Raw genomic sequence first — 19,288 nt, forward strand, 5'->3', positions numbered from 1 at the left:
TAAACTGTTGTTTGCCAAGCCATTTTTTTAAGTTTGGAAATAAAAAAAAAAAGTCACTGGGGGGCCAAATCCAGTGAACATGGTGGATGTTGTAATAATTTGAACTTTAATTCCATGATTTTGGCCATTGAAACTGTACAGGTGTGCACCGGTGCATTGTCTTGATAAAGAGGATCTTTTTCTTTTTCAAATGAGGATGTTTTTCCTTGATTTCTTTGCTCAACCGATGCAATAACGATGCATAATACTCTCCAGTTATTGTTTTTCCTTTTTCCAAGTAATCAGTGTAGATGATTTTGCGTATATCCCAAAAAACTGTGGCCATCACCTTCTCGGCCGATTTCACCATCTTCGCCTTCTTCAGAGCCATTTTGCCTTCAAAAACCCACTGTTTTGACTGTTCCTTTGTCTCTGGAGTGTAATAATATATTCACGTTTCATCCACGGTTATGTATCAATGCAGAAACTCATCAGGATTGCAACGAAAAAGCGCCAAAATTGCCTCAGAGTTGACCACACGAATACGTTTATTCTCCACTGAGAGCAAACACAACACCCATCTCGCCAAGATTTTTTTCACACTCAATTTTTTGTGCAAAATTGAAAACACCGTAACTTGCGATATACCTGTGGCCTCAACTATTTCACACACTTTGATTCGTTGATCACTCAAAACCATATCGTGGATTTTGTCAATCATTTTGAGAGTAGTCACTTCCACTGGATGTCCAAACAATGCTCATCTTTTGTGGATGTACAGCCACATTTAAACTCATTTATCCAATTGTAAACAGTTGCAAACACAGGAGCAGATGTGTCATGAACTTCATCCAACTCAGCTTTGATCTCTTTTGGTGTTAAGCCTTTTAAATATAAGTGTTTAATCACTGCTCGAAACTCACTTTTTTCATTTTTCTAAATAAACAAAAGTTTCTTGCTTCAATCGACAATAAAAATGAAACTATGTGATAGATATGACTGAGACTTTCACAGCTGTCTAGTGAGTCACGATGCTTACTAAAAACAAACCATTTTCAATGCTACGAGTGCCATCTATTGGATTTTCTAAGGACTTATTGAATGATCTTCGTACAATATGCCAGTTTCACCTATAGCAAATGCTGGAAATGTCTTCCAGAGAACCCAAATCTGGAATAAGGTCTAGAGACTTAGCAGGCCAGATCCTGCAGAGATTATGTGATTGGCAATGAAGTCTTCCAAAAACCAAAACATCTGTATGAAATGCCAAATCTATAACTTTAATGTTATTACAAATTTCTTATTGCACAATAACTTTTCGGATACCTTGTATCATCAAAAAAAAAAAAAAAAACATAGTCTCATTAATTAATTAAATATCAAACTCAGCTTTTTTAAAAACACTTAATAAAACATTTAAGACCTTCTATCGCTGAGAATACTTTATTTAATTAAACACAAACATTTTCAGCCTAATGTAATAGGCAATCCTCAGGTGAACTGGCATTCAAATGTATTTCAAAATTGTAATAAATGGAACGTTCGATCATTATATATTCAAATTTAAAACGAAAAAATAGATAAATTAACAAAATAAAATATACTAATACGCTAAAGCCACAATAAAATAAATAAAATAAAATAAATACATAAAAAGACATCACAATATAAGAGCAGATATGGACTAAGAATTTTTATATTTTAATTTTTCTTTTATGTAGAATTTCCATGCAGAAGCTAATCCATCCGCATCCCTTGCGTTAATACAGCCAGCTCTTAATTTACTTTTATAGATTTCAATCTTTTCTTGTTGCAAAGCTAATGATAGGGACTGCATGATCTTGAGGATAGTTGCTTCACTCCATACTCTCATTTTCAAACTTATGCTGCATTTACTTGCAAACTTATACTGTTTCTAGTCAAGTGGTATTTCAAACTCCATTTATAACTTATGAAAGGAAATATTTAACAGTTGAAATCAGAAAAAGTAATTTTTTTAAGATTCTTTCTTAGCAGTTTTTTCATGCCAGTTTCAAATACAGTTGAATCTGTCTATCTTGAATCTCATGGAAAAGAGAAAAAAATTGGAGATAAACAGGTTTCAAGGTATAGAGGTACTGTACCTACACAGTAAACAATTACAGGTTTAATAAGAAGTACAGTATTTTATTAATACAATGGCAGGTACAGTATCTACTTGTATTAGGTATAAATAAAACATTTTTGACATATCTTAAACAGAAATAGTTTGTCAACAATTTTGAATGCCTGATTTTCTTCAACCAATAAGATGCAAGCCTAACTCATAGACAATCAGAGAAAAGAAGTGCTAACTATAACTACATACTATATTGCAAGAGATGTGTGAGCCTATGGGCCTGACCGCGAGCCCAAGCGTGACCCTGCGTGCAAGAATGAGCTAATTTTGTGCAAAATTACGACTCTGTAATTTAATTTCTTAACACAATCGTTATAAAAAAACATTACACTAGAAGGGCTAATGATATTCTCAGTAAACAAACAGAGAGGAATTTTAACAACAAGGTGTCAAAAAGAAAACAATTCATTGTGAAAGAGGGACAGCTACAATTAAACATCATCAAAGTCAATGGAAGAAACCTATGCCTGGACCTGGGAATTAAACTTCCACTCCATCAACAGTCGATCATGTGATCATTTTCCCAGGCCAAAAGCATAAAAGGTTGGACACCGAAGTTCCGGGCATTCGTCCCTTACAAAGTCGGAAGGAAAGCGTTCATCCCAAACCAAGTCGAAAGGAAGACAACTCCACACCCAGAAGTTCATTACTGCCAAGGGAAGACGACAATAAGGTGCCAAGTTTAACGGACTTCCATGAACGGACAGTCCCAGCCCCATATGCCAGCCCATCAACTTTGAATCCCTCTCTCTCCAATCAAACGAATGTCATTTAATCGATCATCGAATATTGAGGTATCAATAGATTATTGTAAACTCTCTCTCCGCGAGCTTAGCACCCAAAATTAAGTCAATAGGTCAAGCACGCGCCTTGTGAGCTGAATAGCAAATTTTTGTCACTCCACTCAATAGGAGTATAGAGGAGGGTTGAGTAATCGCAATAGAAATTAGCCTAATTAGCAGAATTGTATGTATCCTAGGGTTAATTATATAATAAACTTTTATTTTGTTATGTTGACAACCTGTCTCCTGTCCATTGACCAAAGGAACACCTGTCGACTTATCAACGCAATCCCTCACTCAAAATAGCCCTCCTAAATCATCTGAAATGACAGCATGAGCGGTCTTTGCAGACTGTTACCAAGTAAGTTCCTAGGGACATCCCAGGAACCTGCGGTTTCTCACAGATGTTTCTCAATTACAATTTATGCTATCAAAATATAATTGATAAACTGAATTTGTAATTGACACTTCAGGGTCCATTATTTGAGATTTTAGATAGAGGTTTTGGGAGAAAATTATTTGAGATAAACATGGAAAATATACTGAATTTAGGTTGAAAATGCAGAGAGAAAAAAATAAACTTTGTCAAAGAAGTTTTCAAGATAAACATGTTTGAGATAGACAAATTCAACTGTTATTCATTCACAAATAACACTGCTCTACCATATCATAATTTTCATTTTTTTCTTCACCAATAGTTAAAGTTGCTTGACTTAAAAAAATTATAAAACTATATATATATATATAATTATAGCAAAAACAAAAGTATTTCTTTATAATCTAATATAAATTTATAACTTACTTTGTAACAATTGATTTGCATCAAATATAAAGGATATGACTGAATTATTTTCAGACAAAACACTTATCTTTTGAAAATACAATATAACTTTAATAAAATTAGACACAAATATCTTTTAAATATATTGAGTTATATTATATTCTTAAATATATTGAGTAAATATATTCTTATATATTGAGGTTAGTATTCCTACAGAACACTAAACTCAATATATAAGACTAACTAGATAAGCATTCTGGGTTTCTATAATCATATCATCAGACTTCTCTGCACTCAAAGCTAGAACTACTTAAAGTAAGTAAGGCAAAAAACCTTTCACACTTTGTTTCTAGCATTTAATCACTTAGTGATTTAATGTGATTAATGTGAAATCACTTACTTATTTAATCAGCAGTTTAAGTACTTAGTGATTAAACTGCTAGAAATAAAGTGTGACAAGTTTTTGTCTTACTTATCATATCATCAGACACAATAATATTGAGAAACTTAAGTTGCTTTCATATGGACTACTCTGTCACATGTACCAGAGACTCATATATGCCACTTACTCCCATATTCACCAACAAGAGTTAGAGTTAGAGTTAAAAGATAACCAATGAGCATTCACGTACTAAAAGTAAAGCAAACGGTGATTGGTTAACTCAAGATTTAACTCTAACTCTAACCCGTGTTGGTGAATACCGGGGTTAGTGGCATATATGAGTCTCTGATGGCATTACTATTTCGTCTATGTTTGCATCATAGGAACTCACACTTTTCTAATGCAGCACTATAAGTTTGTATTTAAGAAAATTATATTGTTTTTCTTAATAGTATTATTTGAGTTTAAAAAAAATATTAAAAAATAGTGCAGAGAAACATCCAATCAAACAAAAATGTCAACCAACTAATGACAGAGCACATAAGAAATTGTCCATAAATTACATCTGCATTTTTCTTCAAATTTTTACTCCTCCCAGTGTCCCAGTTAGTCCAAGTTTCCCTAACCCCCTCCCTTCTTCAGATGTCCAACAAAACTCAACCCTCCTCAAAACCTCTCTGCATTTTATTATTCATAAAATGATAAACTGTATAAAATTTAATAAAACAAAATGGACATCCATTGAAGTTCAACCCTCCTTGTTGGACTTGTCATAATCTCCTCTCTCCCTTCCAGTGTGGCCATCATTCATGGACAGCTCTAAGCCTTCACATAACCAACTGATAGCTTTCTCAAGGTCATCTAATGATCTCAGATTAGCCACTTGTCACAGCCTCCAAAAGCATTCCATCTGGAAAGCCACAAATGACTGGAACTTGTGGCGAAGATGCATGCCACTAATGCTCATCTTAAAGCATAGCTTCAAGTATAAGATATAAAGATTTCAATGAGGTGAGTGGGCATGACTGAGTAGTGAGACAGAGTTGCCCACCTGAAAACTGATTTATGGTGAATGAAAGGGCTGAGAATTAGAAAAAAAGGGTTCCTATGAGATTTGTCATAAGTCATGTATCTCACTTCCCTAACACTGATAGCTGCATTTTGAACAGCACAAGACTGCCAAGCAAGAATGATGGAAGAGAACAGCCTTAGAACTTCTTTCACAAGTAGCATACACAGCATTTGATAACAAACAATGAATGAGGAGGAAAAAAAATGTTTAGAATAAGATTAATTTCTGTATATTGTAATTGTAAAAATTTGCTAAATTGAAATAACTGAAAGGAATAGTCTTTCATATGGCATAAAAAATTTTGACATACCATACTTTCATCATGGATATATTGCAAAATCTACTTGTACAAAATATAGATTAATAAATATTAAAAACAAATAAATATAGTAGAAATATGCTTTCATATTTGGGAATATAGTAGAAATATGGGAATATAGTAGAAATATGCTTTCAATAAGACAGAATATAAAAGCTCAGAGTACTTCTGTGTGAACAAATGGATGAATCTTTACATCAATCTTTGGACATTTATAGATATTAGGCCTAAATATTTATAAAAATTTTAACAATGGAATTGGTGTATTGTATAAGTTAAAAAACTTCTCAAAAAAAGCAACCATGAGAAAAGTAGTTAGGGATATAAATACATCTTTGCATGAGATAGCTTGTTATCAAAGTTGTGATGTTTGTGATGCTTTATCCACTGAAGAGGCCCTGTTATACTCAAGGTAAAATGCATTTGGAGGTAATATTAAATAAAACTTGTTCTTTGTTAGAAGAAAGTTGTAGTTTATAGTTTTTAATTACGTCTCCTCGAAAATTGGTAAACACAGAAGGATATTTTCTCATGCTCAAGGTTGCTTTTGAGTAGTTTTTTTAAAGTTTTTTAACTATTACCTTTTTTTAAAAAATATAACCTTTAAATTTATAGATATTAAAATTATAGTATTTCAATATTGTAAACAAAAAGGAAGTTGCAAAAGTAATAAAGTAAGCATTTTGTGAATTTGAATTTTTAAAAAAGCAGTCGCTATCACTTGATAATACTTATGTTATGAAATTTACTTATTTCTGTATTTCATTTTCAGTCAATACAGGGTTCATACAGGTAATTCCATCTGTGATTCCCTGCACAATTATGACATTGTTCCGTGACCTATTAAGGTCTCTGCATTTCTCCTTTCCATTATGTAATATTTGGTCAAGTTTATTTAAGCCCATTTTGCACACAACTATATAAAAATTTTTTGTAAATGTATAATGTTTTATAGTTATATAGTCATTTACAAACATTGGAAACTGCATAAAATTGATTATATAATTGGCTACATCATATAAAAAATTTCATGATTTTATTTAAATTAATTTGTAAATTTTATTTAAATAAGAAAAAGATGTCACGTTACATCATAAATCAAATTTTCTTAAATCAAGGAGATGGGAAATTCAAAATAATTTAAACAGAATAAATTGTGCACTCTGTGTGAGAGAAATCACTTATCATGAGTTATTTTTGGTCCAGTTATTTTACATTTCTTCCCATCCCTCCCCGAAACTTATAATGGAAGTGGTGGAGTTTTGGCAAGAAAGTGGGTCATTGTTGATGGAATTTTTGAGAACCCAACTTTAACTCTATGGTAATATTTTGTATACTTTTTGAAATTCCGTGGGCCATCTGAAGATGAAAATTTGCAGTTAGAGAGAAGACATATCACAAATCATCAGTCTCAAAATTGGCAGAGTTATTATCTCCACATACTGGTATGTGGCGAGCAGCAAAGAATGCAATGAATTAAAATACATGAATTGCCTGAGGTCCACCATGTGGTCCAAAATGTTCTGTACATAATAACCTTGTTAAGACAACTGATAGTTCTTTGCCTCCCCCCATGGCATCAACTGAATGCAAAGGGTTAAGCAAAAATTTGGGAGAGTCGTGTATGAGGACAATCGCAATATTTGAGGAAGGATAAGATGTAAATGAATAAAGTCTTGGTGGTTATCATAAGTCAATAATTATTGGTTTTAGGTAGCAGCACACTCAAAGTATTCAAGTCGAAGTTGTGCACTCAGTTTTCTTACACACTATGCAATCTGCATCATTCAGCATTAGCCATTTTGGACTTTTCTGATTCCTTTAAAATTTTTCTTTCCAATGACATATGTTTCTTACATTTCTGTTCATATTTCCATTGTAATTTCTTCAACATTGTGAAAATTTTCTTCAACTTGCATACTTATTGGGTTATAACTTTACAAATTCTATTTTATCCGTTATTGTTGCTAAATAATATTGTAGATCCTGTCATTCTGTACAAATCAATACCAATTTCAACACTATCTCTTTGCAATCCAAAGTTATACACTTCTCAAACGCAGTGCGGCCTCATCATTGCTAGTGTTCACATGCAACTACAAACCCCACAGCTGCACACCACCAGTATCCACCATTTTAAATACTATTACCTAGAACCCTCTATTCAACAAAATTTTAATTGTCACATTATCATTTATCATTTATAGTTTATGGGATATAAGCATGACAAATCTTGCCATTCTTTTGGTTGCTCCAGTTTTTGTAGACCCCTCTATACTAAACCAAATTTTAAAATATATTAAGGTCAAAAACAAGTGAGAGTAACAGATGGATTTCAAGTATTTGCGGATTTCCTGACTTTCCAGGTCTATATGAACCCTGTATACAGCATATATAACTTATTAAAAATATAATGCTATATAGATACAAGTATTATTGAATCTATGTTAAAAAAAATTAAAAATTTAGTTTCATTATATATTTAAATATTCAAAATAAAAAATAAATAGAAAATGTTATATCTGTACCTGACTTCGAAGGAATCTCAGCTAATCCATCCCCAAACACGGCTCCCTGCGTCTGAATTAATTCCACCTTGCCTCTACCTCTTCCTCGGCCATGTTCACCACTTCTACATCTTCTATGTCTTGTGGGCTTCACAGGACTTTTGTTTGTACTGTTTATTCTACAAATATTACAATTTCATTTATTTATAGTATTTGGAACCATGATTGTTAAATAATGATGATATTTGACATACTGTATACTATTCTATATAAATAATCCAAATTTTGAAAAGATATATCTAACACAATTTCTCAAAGTTATATACACACAAACTTCAAAGGATTAATATATGTTATGGGCCAAGTGATTAATAGGGCATCATTTATAATGCGCAGCCATTATGAATAATAACTGAAATGGCCATGCAGCGTGATAAATATTGATTAATTTATTAAATTGACTAGACATTGTAAATAAAGCTACATTTCCTTTGGGAAATTTGATTTTCAAAAAGAAACTCCGCTGTTTCATTAAGAATTATTTATTTTTTGTGAATTGTTCTAAAGCAGTGGTGTGCTGTCATTGGAAGTGGTGAAAGTGCCACTTCCACCTTCCAATGACCTTCCCTTGTAGTTTCTAAAATATAAATTTTCACATTTTAACATACTTTAAATTAATTAAAATTAATATTTTATTATAATTGCATTATGTATCTTATTACAAATTTCTATACTACATGTGAAAAAAATGATAAGATTGATATTGTATATTCGAATATCAGTGGCGAAATGGACGCGCTTACGAGACAGCTTCCATGGCGAGAATAACTGAATGATGTAAAGCAGCCAGAGGGCATTGGCACATGCACTTTACAGAGCACCAACTTCACCCGGTTTAGCTGGTGGAAGCTACACACGTATCACGCTTCCAACGATTCTATCCCTTGGCCACTGGGTAGGGCTATCTTAGCTATCTGACTAAGTGAATTGTTTAAGATTTAAAAAGTAAAGAGTGTTCAATGTTATTTTTATGTATGTTTTTTTGCAAAGTTATATTTAATTATAATTTTCTTTTAATTATACTGTAATTATATTGACAGATTTTCAGACATAAAATCTTTAGAATTTTTATCACTTTTACATGTTTTCATAATATTAAAATTATTAACAATTTTGCCAAGTGTGTTTTAATTCTTTAAATTAAGTAAATTTTATGGAAAATTTTTTGATTTATCTAAATTACGTAGTGAATCGCAATATTTATATTCGTATCCGGACTATATTGACAAGTAACTCTTAGACATAAAACATATTATAATTAATGTCGATCTAAACAAAGACATACTAAAAGAATTATATGATTTAATATCATTAATTTTTACAGAACCATCTACTAGTGAGTCTGTTGAGCGCAGTTTTTCGACCATGAAGCAAATTCATACATTGGCCAAGAACACTTGCTCAGTCGGAGGGAAAATTGTCAACGCTAGCGTTGCTTTCGATAGAAAAAGAGCTTTTAAATACATTGATGGAGTCGATGACCAGCAACTTTTATGATAAAGTAATTAACGACTTTGCCGAAAAAAATCGCCGAATAGAGTTAGTTTATAAAAAATTAAAAAAACAAGTTTTTGTATCATTGTTTCTATCATATCAATTTGTATTATGTATGTATTATTTGTGTTTTAGAACTAAAATACATAAATTGTTTATTTTTGTCATTTCCAGTATTTGTTTAAAACTTTTATGGAAATGTCATGTACCGGACAGGTCTGACCCGTCACGAAAGACGCGAAAAAACGGTTAATTTAGAGAAAAATTTATTAGTTTAAAAAAACATAGGTAAAAGTCGTTTGTAGTCAGACACCCATTGTTTATATCAAACTGCCAGGCAGAAACCATAAATTGCAAAAGTTGTCCTATGATCGGTGGAAGATCAAATTCGTCTTCAATTTTGACTTTTCTCCCGCTCCAGGTAAGAGTCTCGTTACATTTAGTAACCAGGGACCAACCACTCGGGAAGCGTGATTGAGGGAGAATGACCAGTCAAATGGATGAAAGAAAGAACGGAGATTGATATAATCTCCGAGAATTGAGGACACTTCACACTCAGTTAACATTCCGAATAACCAAAACACATGTGTAAACGCTCAAAAAAAAAAAAAAAAAAACAATTTTTTGTCTATTGTGCCAACCTGTAACCTGTGCCACTTTGGACTTCGACCGTGTCCCCGACACTAACAGAGAAAGTCTCCCTGTGCCCTACAGACTTGTTAACACCACTGTCCCAGGGCCACCTTCGATCGACCATCAAAGAACCACATCAATGCCCAGGATGTCCGAACGGCTGATTGTCCTAAAGCAAACTATTTTGTACATAGTATGTTTATTTTATGTTTCTTTTTTGTCGGTTTTTGTCAGGTAATTCTTTTCCGCCACCACGCACATACGAATGGACCCTAGGCCATCACTGACACACAATTAACTGATGTCCCCTGAAATTCGGCTTCTTACAGAAACACAGCTTCCCTATCATCAAATGTCACGACACGCCACTGTTCTAAAGTATTTTAAAAATGCGATTTTTTAAAAGTAATTATTATTAACTGTATTAATTAATGTTAACAAAAGTCTTATTAACAAATTTATACTTCAATCATTTCTTCCCATCCCTTTATACATTTCTTCTGAAATGTATAAAGGGAACTTCTGAAAGGAAACTTCTGAAATGTCATTTTTGGTATAAAGTATATAAAACATTAAATATTTCTTCAGTTTACTTATTCAAGCATTAAGACTGATGACATTTGCTAATATTAGCTCATTTAATTAGTTGTTGAAGAGGTTGTTAAAATCACTTAATGATTGCTGCATGATCATTATTTTTTCAAAGAAGAAAACATTACTTTAAGAAATAAAAATAAAATTAAAATGTTGCACAAGTTTACTTATTGGCCACACGAATTTAAAACTTAATAATAAATGCAATACACATGTACAACTCAGACACAAGTGCTGGACCCTTAGTCTCTAGTTTTTTGTGTTACAACTCCCAACGTCTTGAAGGTGTCATGTGGTACCATCTCACACTCTGACGTCAAATTGGCAGTCTTTTAACTCATGTGCTTTGCCATCTCACCATGTGAGTTCCTACTCACTTTGAGTTGAGCATGTGAGATCTATTCACAAAAGTGAAAATGGCTGATGGATATGCTATTCTGATCACAACTGAAGCATTAGAAAGAGCCGAAAGAATTGTTTAAGAAGGCAACAAATTTTTCAACCACAAGCAGATGCCATTTCTTTTCATGTTAAGTCAACACTAATAAAAAAATTTTAACTCATAATTGATAAAATTATACAGCAAATTTTTCCAAAAATAAAAAGAAGTATCTAATTCATCAAAAAAAGAATTAAAATGATAGTAAATTATATGTATAAATTATTAAGAGCATAGACACTATTTTAACTTTAAATTTAAAACACTTCTGATTAATAAATAATCTTAAAATTATTTATTAATCAGAAGTGTTAAGATTATTTATTAATCAGAAGTGTTAAGTCAGTGGTTTCCAACCTGTGGGGCGCGCCCCCCTAGGGAGGCGCGAGACTGTTGCAAGGGGGGCATGCAGCTGTTTCCAAAATACCATTTTCGAATACAAACCAAAAAAGTCGAATAGGTGTCAAAAAAATGAATCAGCAAAATAGGTATACGTAATCCACAATCCTCGCCGCGAATTTTTCGGGTACAAATGCTAAAACATCCATTCATACTCTTGCTGGAACGAGAACATCTCGCTTTCGCGTTTGGAGCCGAGCGCGCTTTGAGTATTTATGAAATTAGATTGTTAGAAAAATTAAGGGGGCACAACAATTTTTTTTTAAAGGGGGGCGCAGGTACAAAAAGGTTGGAAACCACTGTGTTAAGTTCTAATTAATAATATAATTAGAACTCACTTGTGCCTGTGACCGGTGTGAAATTAATTAATTCAAGTTAACGAACGTTTTCTGGACGCCTTCCGTGTCCTTCTTCAGGTTAAACTGCTGGATTCTATTATTTTTTAAAAACGCTGTTACAGATCGGAACAGCGTTTTTAAAAAAATAATAGAATCCAGCAGTTTAACCTGAAGAAGGACACGGAAGGCGTCCAGAAAACGTTCGTTAACTTGAATTAATTAATTTCACACCGGTCACAGGCACAAGTGAGTTCTAATTATATAATATACACCCCAGTGTGTATGAGGAAGATATGTTCTAATTAATAAATAATCTTAGTAGACAAAACAATTTAAGAAATAGATCAAGGAAGAAAACTATATGAAGAAAGGATTAAATTAAAATACTTTTTCCATTACACAACAGATTTTTTAGCTCCAAACACATGCAATTAATTTTTCAACTAATTCTCTTCACAAATCGAATTGTCTTTTTCTTGTAAATTTGTTATCGAATTTTCCACTGTTCATTTTCTTATTATTTTCTATATAAGTTACTAATATTTCTTCTTGTTCTTTGCTTCTTTTTTACAATAAAACATTGGAGGTTTCCATTTTGTTTCTGCATACTATATTGCTATAAAACTAATTCACATTGATTTGTTTACAACTTGTTACAGTTAAGTTGATTGGTTGAATCATTACAGTCCCAAACCCAGATGCATTGTAAATAATCCCATCATGCTTAATGACACATGTAACCAAGTGAGTATGATGTATTTCCACTCGCCTTTTGAGTTCGCTTGATGATCTAACTCGAGACTACTGTGAGAATACGTGCAAAGGTATCATACCTTCTAATCGTACAGTCATAAGACCAACTTGCTGTCATCAAAGGATGGCTAATTATGTTTATAACAAGGATTGAGAAATCCTTGTAATTATCAGGACCTGACACCAGTTAGGATAGGAATGATGCGTCCTAACTTGCGATAAGAGTTATAAAATAAATCTAAAAAAGAGGACTAATTATCAATGAGTGGGGAGAATCGTGGGTAAGTCAACAGGTGTCAATGGTAGGAATAGACAATTGAGTAACAAAACAAATAAAATTTAATATGTCTGTATATTATACAAAGAAATTGACTTAAGTATAAACAAAAACTAAATAAGCTAAAAACACCTTAAAAATAACCCTAGATGAGAGAGATAACAATAATATTTAATAATAATATACAGTCAAACCTGTTTTTATGCGGGGGATAGGGACCGCATTAAAAAAAACGCATAAAAAAAAATCTCACGAAACTTCACGAATGGCTCTAAATAATAGTTTTCGCGACACAATTAAAAAATATTTTTTTATGCGGTCAACAGGGACCGCATAAAAAAAGTCTCACATAGAAAATAACTCAAAACCGTACGAAATAGAATTTATTGACAACAGATGTCAGCACTTGACTGCATCGTCTGGTCTATCGTCTGTTTTACATATTTTTGTCCAGGTGGTGTTTTGTTGACTTAAAAAGTAAATTATTTCATTTTTTGCATATTCATGCAATAATATTACTATAATAAGTGCATTTATGCTATAATAAGTTTATTTAGCTATAATAAGTCAACGTGAGACATGACGAATCGCACGAGACTAGTCGCCAACTATACCGCACAAATTAAAAATTCGCATTAAAAAAATCGCACAAATAAAAATCGCACATAAAAAGAGCGCATAAAAACAGGTTTGACTGTATATATAATACCTCTATATGGTTAATATAAGCCTTTCTTATTATGGGATGATATACATTCATCCAAGGCTTGGACTGTAGTATGATATGTTAATTAATATGTTAGGTGGAAGTATGGGAACCAAAAGAGATCAGGCATAATATAAATTCGACACACCAACACTATATGGTTAATCCGTACAGAATTTGGCATGTATTAACCTTTTACACCGAAAATATTCTCCAATCAGGAGCTGAACTTTTTGTCATCTGACCAAGATGAAGTTAGATCAAACTTTAGTCATAGAATGCAATAAACTTTTCTAAAGGAAGTAAACTGGTGGGAAAGGCAACTGTATTTCCTTGTTTTTCTCTCAAATAAATGGGAAAATGTATAATTTTGTGATAAAATATTACATCAAACTTTATAATTTTATAAAATAAATTAATTCTAAATTTAGATTCTCACACTACCAATTATGTTAGTCATAGTAACATGAGTGAGTTCAATGACGTCAATTCGAGTACAACACGAAAAACTTGAGACTAGGGGCCCTGATTGGCTAGCACATGTTTCTAAACTTGATAGACAGTTGAGTCTGCATAAGTCGTCATAGGTATAACTCGACACCATCGGTTAACTAGTCAGTTTTCTGTGCTCCCGGCCGACTTACATAAGCATTAATGTTAAAAAACTCCGGTTTACTCGACACTGTTTAACTCATCACCACTGGATAAATCAACATACTTTTGGTGTCCCACACTCGTTTAGACGTCTGATAAGTCGACTCCCCTCCTGAAAAAAACTGAGTTCACACCTCACAGTGCGGTGTAAACTCATTTTTTTCAGGAGGGGAGTCGACTTATTTACTAATACAGTAGACCCCCTATAACATGGTAGATACGTTCCGTGTTGTATGAGTCACTTAAATACATGAGCCAATCACAGCCCGGCACTTGTGCAGTTTAGGGGGTATGGCTGTTTGAAAGGTTTTCTTCCATAAAATTAATCAATTCTAGACTAATTTGACTCAACATTTCCAAATCACGTATAATTTTTTGGGAATAATCCATATAAACTATGCTATAAACAAAAAATTGTAGGATTACTTACCAAGTGTGCACCATTTGACGACGCCATTGCTTAAGCTTGTTTTCGTCGCGGAGCAGCTTATTGAATGGCGGACGCGTGTTTCCTGATCAGCGAATTTTTCGCAGAAAAATAACTTAACTTTGGAGACATCATTAATAAAAATATAATTTTTATGGCCATTGAATAATAAATGTTTTTTTAGTAGGTCCAAAGCTCATTTAAACTCAACAGTTTGTACAATATACGCTACTGGTCCAGATTCAACCAATCCTGTCGCAACACAAGTCGGCAATGACATTTTACCGTGTTATACGAGTCTCTTTTAGCATGTTATAGAAATATGATCACAATTTTTTCGCCATGTTATACAAATCTGTTATATGAACCCATGTTATAGGGGAGTCTACTGTATATACATATTAATAAAAAGGCCTTAACATTTTATGTATTTTTATATATAAAATAATAACAGATAAACAAAAAGAAAATATACAATCCATATGAACATCACAGCAGAATCTGATTTTGCATTTTCTCAAGTCAAGCGTTATTTGTAGCACGTGTTTCACATTTCTGTTAGAAATGAGTGTCTGAAAGCTAATAATGCTTAAGCTGAAGGAAAAACACAAACTTGTGTCTGAAATTGAATATAATAAAACTTCGTAAACCGAATTTGCAATACAAAAAAAAAAAAAAAACCTTCCAAACACAACATTGGTGGGAATTCTGAAGAAAAAAGAGGAATTTAAGAAACTTTTTCTTGGTTTTTGTTGTGGCTGTCTCGAAAACACCAGAGAAAGTCACCGTACAAAGATGTCAAAGATGCTCTTGTACGTTGGCTAAAGCAAATTCGTTTGTTGAATCTTCCTGTTTCAGGACCGATACTGAAACAAAAGGCGATGGAAATTGCTGAGGTACTTGGAGTAGAAACCAACTTTAGTGCCAGTGATGGATGGTCAGAGAGGTACTGTACATTGCACTACTGTATTTTCCTAATTGTAGTATTAGTGAGGTTGAGGCCAAAGTTTTAAATGCGAAAACATGTACATTGGATGTTCAGTGCCGCTTTTCTGCAAGCCTAGAAGTTTAACAATGGCGTTTGGAGTGTGGAGCATAATTCCACTGACTTTCCAAACGCCATTGTCAAATTTCTAGGCTTACAAGAAAGCAGCGCTGAACGTCCAACGTACATGTTTTCGCGTTTAAAACTTTGGCCTCAACCTCGCTATTATGGTTTTTTTCAACTTCGCTTTAGTCGTCATATCGGATAACTCAACAGATTTTCATTTCCTTCCCCTTGGGGTGTTGACTTATGTGGATGGGACTGTATTACTTATTTTGGCATAAATTCTTACAATTCTTAAATATTCTTAATGAAACTTACATACCAAACTAGAAAAAATATTTTACACAATATGAACAATTATACAATGATTATTTAGAGCAGTGGTACCAAAAATTTTCTGACTGGCAGGTCAAATTGCATATCAGTTGAACATAGGCAGTCCACAAATATTTTGTATATTCAATATAGTCTATACCAGTGGTTCCCAAACTTTTTTGATTCTCGGTGCCATTACTAAATGCAGATTTTTTCCAAGGCAAATTCTAACAAGTACAGTACATTAAATTCTAACATTATAAAAATTTTATAACATTTCGTAGCACCCCTGTGAAAAAGCCACAGCACACACTTTGGGAACTGCTGGTCTATACAAAATGTAGACCTATTTCTATAATTTATTAGTGATGTATCAAATATGTTTGCAGGCCAGATTAATGTGTGCCACAAGCTGGATTTGGCCAGAGCATAGTTTGGATACCATTGATTTAGAAAAATAGAAGAATGCATTCTATTTCTTTTTTATAACTATAATGAAATCAATTGAAGTAAAGGAAACATAAAAACAAATTTATTCTTAATTTCATTTAATAATTAAATTTCAAATTTAGCATATAACAAGATTCAAGTCCAAATCTTTGAAATCAAATATCTAAAGACTGGATTTACTCTCAACAACAAAAAGTTACTAAGAAGGATGCATTGAATAGAGTACCACTTTATTAGTGCATTTGTAATGACAATGGTAAAAATAATTACAATATAATAGCAAAATAAACAACTTCCTGTGAAACATTAGTACAATTTAAAGAAATGTTTAGTACTTTGTACAGTCACCTCTTGCCTGAGTTGGATTTAAAGACATGCACTGTATCTTATCCTGTAAAATATTTGCTTACATACATTGTAACTAACACTCAGATCCTTCACACTTGTAGATGGTGGAAACTGACATTCCATCTATCCCATAAATTCTGATTTGATCATCTGGCTTTCTACAAATATACTGAATAAATGAAACCAACAAGCTGTTCATCTATTATAACAATGGCTTTTGGTATCATAATCGTTCTACATTGTGCTATGAATAAACTTAAAATATAGTAAATCCTTTCTATGACAGACAATTGCAAGATTAAAAGATTGTTCATTATGGAAAGATGTCTGTCCAAGATAGGTTTTGTGAAAATTATTTTAAATGAAACATCCCTAAAATATAGCCAGCATTATTTTTATTTAAGAGTGTAGTGCTCCAACACTATTTGTATTATATTAGTTACTCTTTTGTATTATTATTATCGTGTATCAGGTTTTGTTTTTTTTCGTTTTATACGCCTTTTGTCATGAATCGCATTTTGGATGTCATGCCAATGTGTCGTGATTGGCTCGTAGCCGGGTTATGTTGTGGATCACGTGATCTCAGGTAGAAAGTGGTATAAAAGGTGCTCTTCTACACGGGAGAGGAACTTTTTCGGGTTTTCCTTGGAGTATGAGACGTTCCATAAGCCAGGAAGGACGGAGTCTTGGAGAAGAGATTGAAGGCAAGAGCTACCGCCATCTTTTGAAAAGGGTGATGGTTTTGAGCAGGAAGAGAAAGAGAGAGATAGAGAGAGAGAGAGAGAGAGAGAGAGAGAGAGAGAGAGAGAAATCCATTTCCATCAACGTCATGAAGACTAAGGGGGACAACTGCTGTGTTGAAATATAATATAGACTAGGAAGTGTGTGTGTAGAGAGACTTATTTTCAACAAACTGGCGCTCAACAATTGGCCCATGAGCAGATCAATTAATATATAGTGAAAGATATAGGCTATTGGATTGGAGTAAAAAAAAGGGGGGAAAATAGCCCTCAAGTGAATACGATCCTGTGTAAATATTGTAAATGACTAGCATATAAGTAATTAGTGTGTTTTAGTTATAGAACCATTCAATCTCTTTGTTATTGTTACCCTTGTAACCTTATTGTAGCCCACTCAGGTGAATATGTTTGATGCTTTCTTAAGGAATATATTAGTATTGTACAACAAGGAATTGTGTGGTTCTCCTCTTATTTTTGTTGGCCTTTATATTCTCTTACCTCTCACCAAACCTGTATACTTCAGTAATCTCACAGATCTACACGAGTATATAATACATATACTATGCAAAAATAGTAATACAACACATTATAACAAAAGATAAATTATCATAACAGGGTCAGCATTGTAAATAAACAGCTCATACAACTGGATGAAGTGCAAATAAACACATTAGCTTTGTACCATTTGTATCTTTTCTAAGTAAAACTGCTCGAGTTTGTTCACATAGTCTAAGCACTAGACTCTAGGGCCTGTTTATATGACTCTATTGGTGGCTCTGTAGCAGGTGTCATTTCAGTTTTATTGCTGAAATGGTACTTGCTAGATTGATCACTAAACAGGAAGTTCAGCAACAAATACATAGTAGTGCCATTAGCTTACATGGCAGTTATATTCAACCAATAAACATAGCTATCTTTATCACTAATTGGTTACTTAGAAAAATTTCAATCCATCACATCGATACAATGATAGAAAAAAAAGAAAAGTAAAAGGGACACAAAACAACAGATATGGCAATTTTGAAACTGAATAAATGTCCATAAAATTGTTTTTGACCAATCACATTGATATATTTGTTTTTGCTAATTATTGTCTTAGTTAAGATAATATAGAGACAATTAGTAATTCTTTGGTGTCAAGTTTACAAAAAAATAAACGAAATACTTCAAATGTTTTTGCCATTTACAAAATGTCTGTCAGAAAAAGAATGTTAAAACATACAAAAAATTATCTAGATATTCTAAATAATTTTTTCTAATTCACTTCAAGCAAAATTTAAAACAATAACCAATTAGCAAACATCTCTTAACCAATACATGACTGATTAAATTTTCTCACTTTATTTTTAAAGTAAAATTTCTAATGTACTAAATCATATATGATTAACCAATGATCTGGTGGATAAAACAGGATGGTTAATGGGATTGCTTTCTTATTAGTAAAATTTCCCAAACAAAAATTTGTTTTGGGTTAGAGACACTTTAACAATTAAACATCCTTCTAATGTGTTTTAGAAAATGGATATTGGAAGATGCTGCATTGTTAAAGCAACATCCTTGTGCAAAAATAAATTTAAAAACTCACGCCAAGGTTTAAATAGCTCCTGGTAAAAGAAAATTTGCTGAGTTCGGC

The 19,288-nt window shown here is 32.7% G+C and overlaps 1 protein-coding gene across 2 annotated transcripts in view; it reads right to left on the reverse strand.

Annotated features, from left to right (window-relative positions):
* Window positions 1-19,288, reverse strand: part of LOC136968073 (DNA-directed RNA polymerase III subunit RPC4-like) — a 78,234-nt gene that overhangs the window by 28,087 nt on the left and 30,859 nt on the right. For both annotated transcript variants that reach the window (XM_067262047.1, XM_067262037.1), the window contains exon 4: window positions 8,002-8,159. In XM_067262047.1, the coding sequence (XP_067118148.1) occupies window positions 8,002-8,159 (158 nt within the window). The remainder of the gene's footprint in view (window positions 1-8,001; window positions 8,160-19,288) is intronic.

This window comes from Centruroides vittatus, unplaced genomic scaffold, assembly GCF_030686945.1.
Source record: "Centruroides vittatus isolate TY-2023 unplaced genomic scaffold, ASM3068694v2 contig_1032, whole genome shotgun sequence".
NCBI lineage: Eukaryota > Metazoa > Arthropoda > Arachnida > Scorpiones > Buthidae > Centruroides > Centruroides vittatus.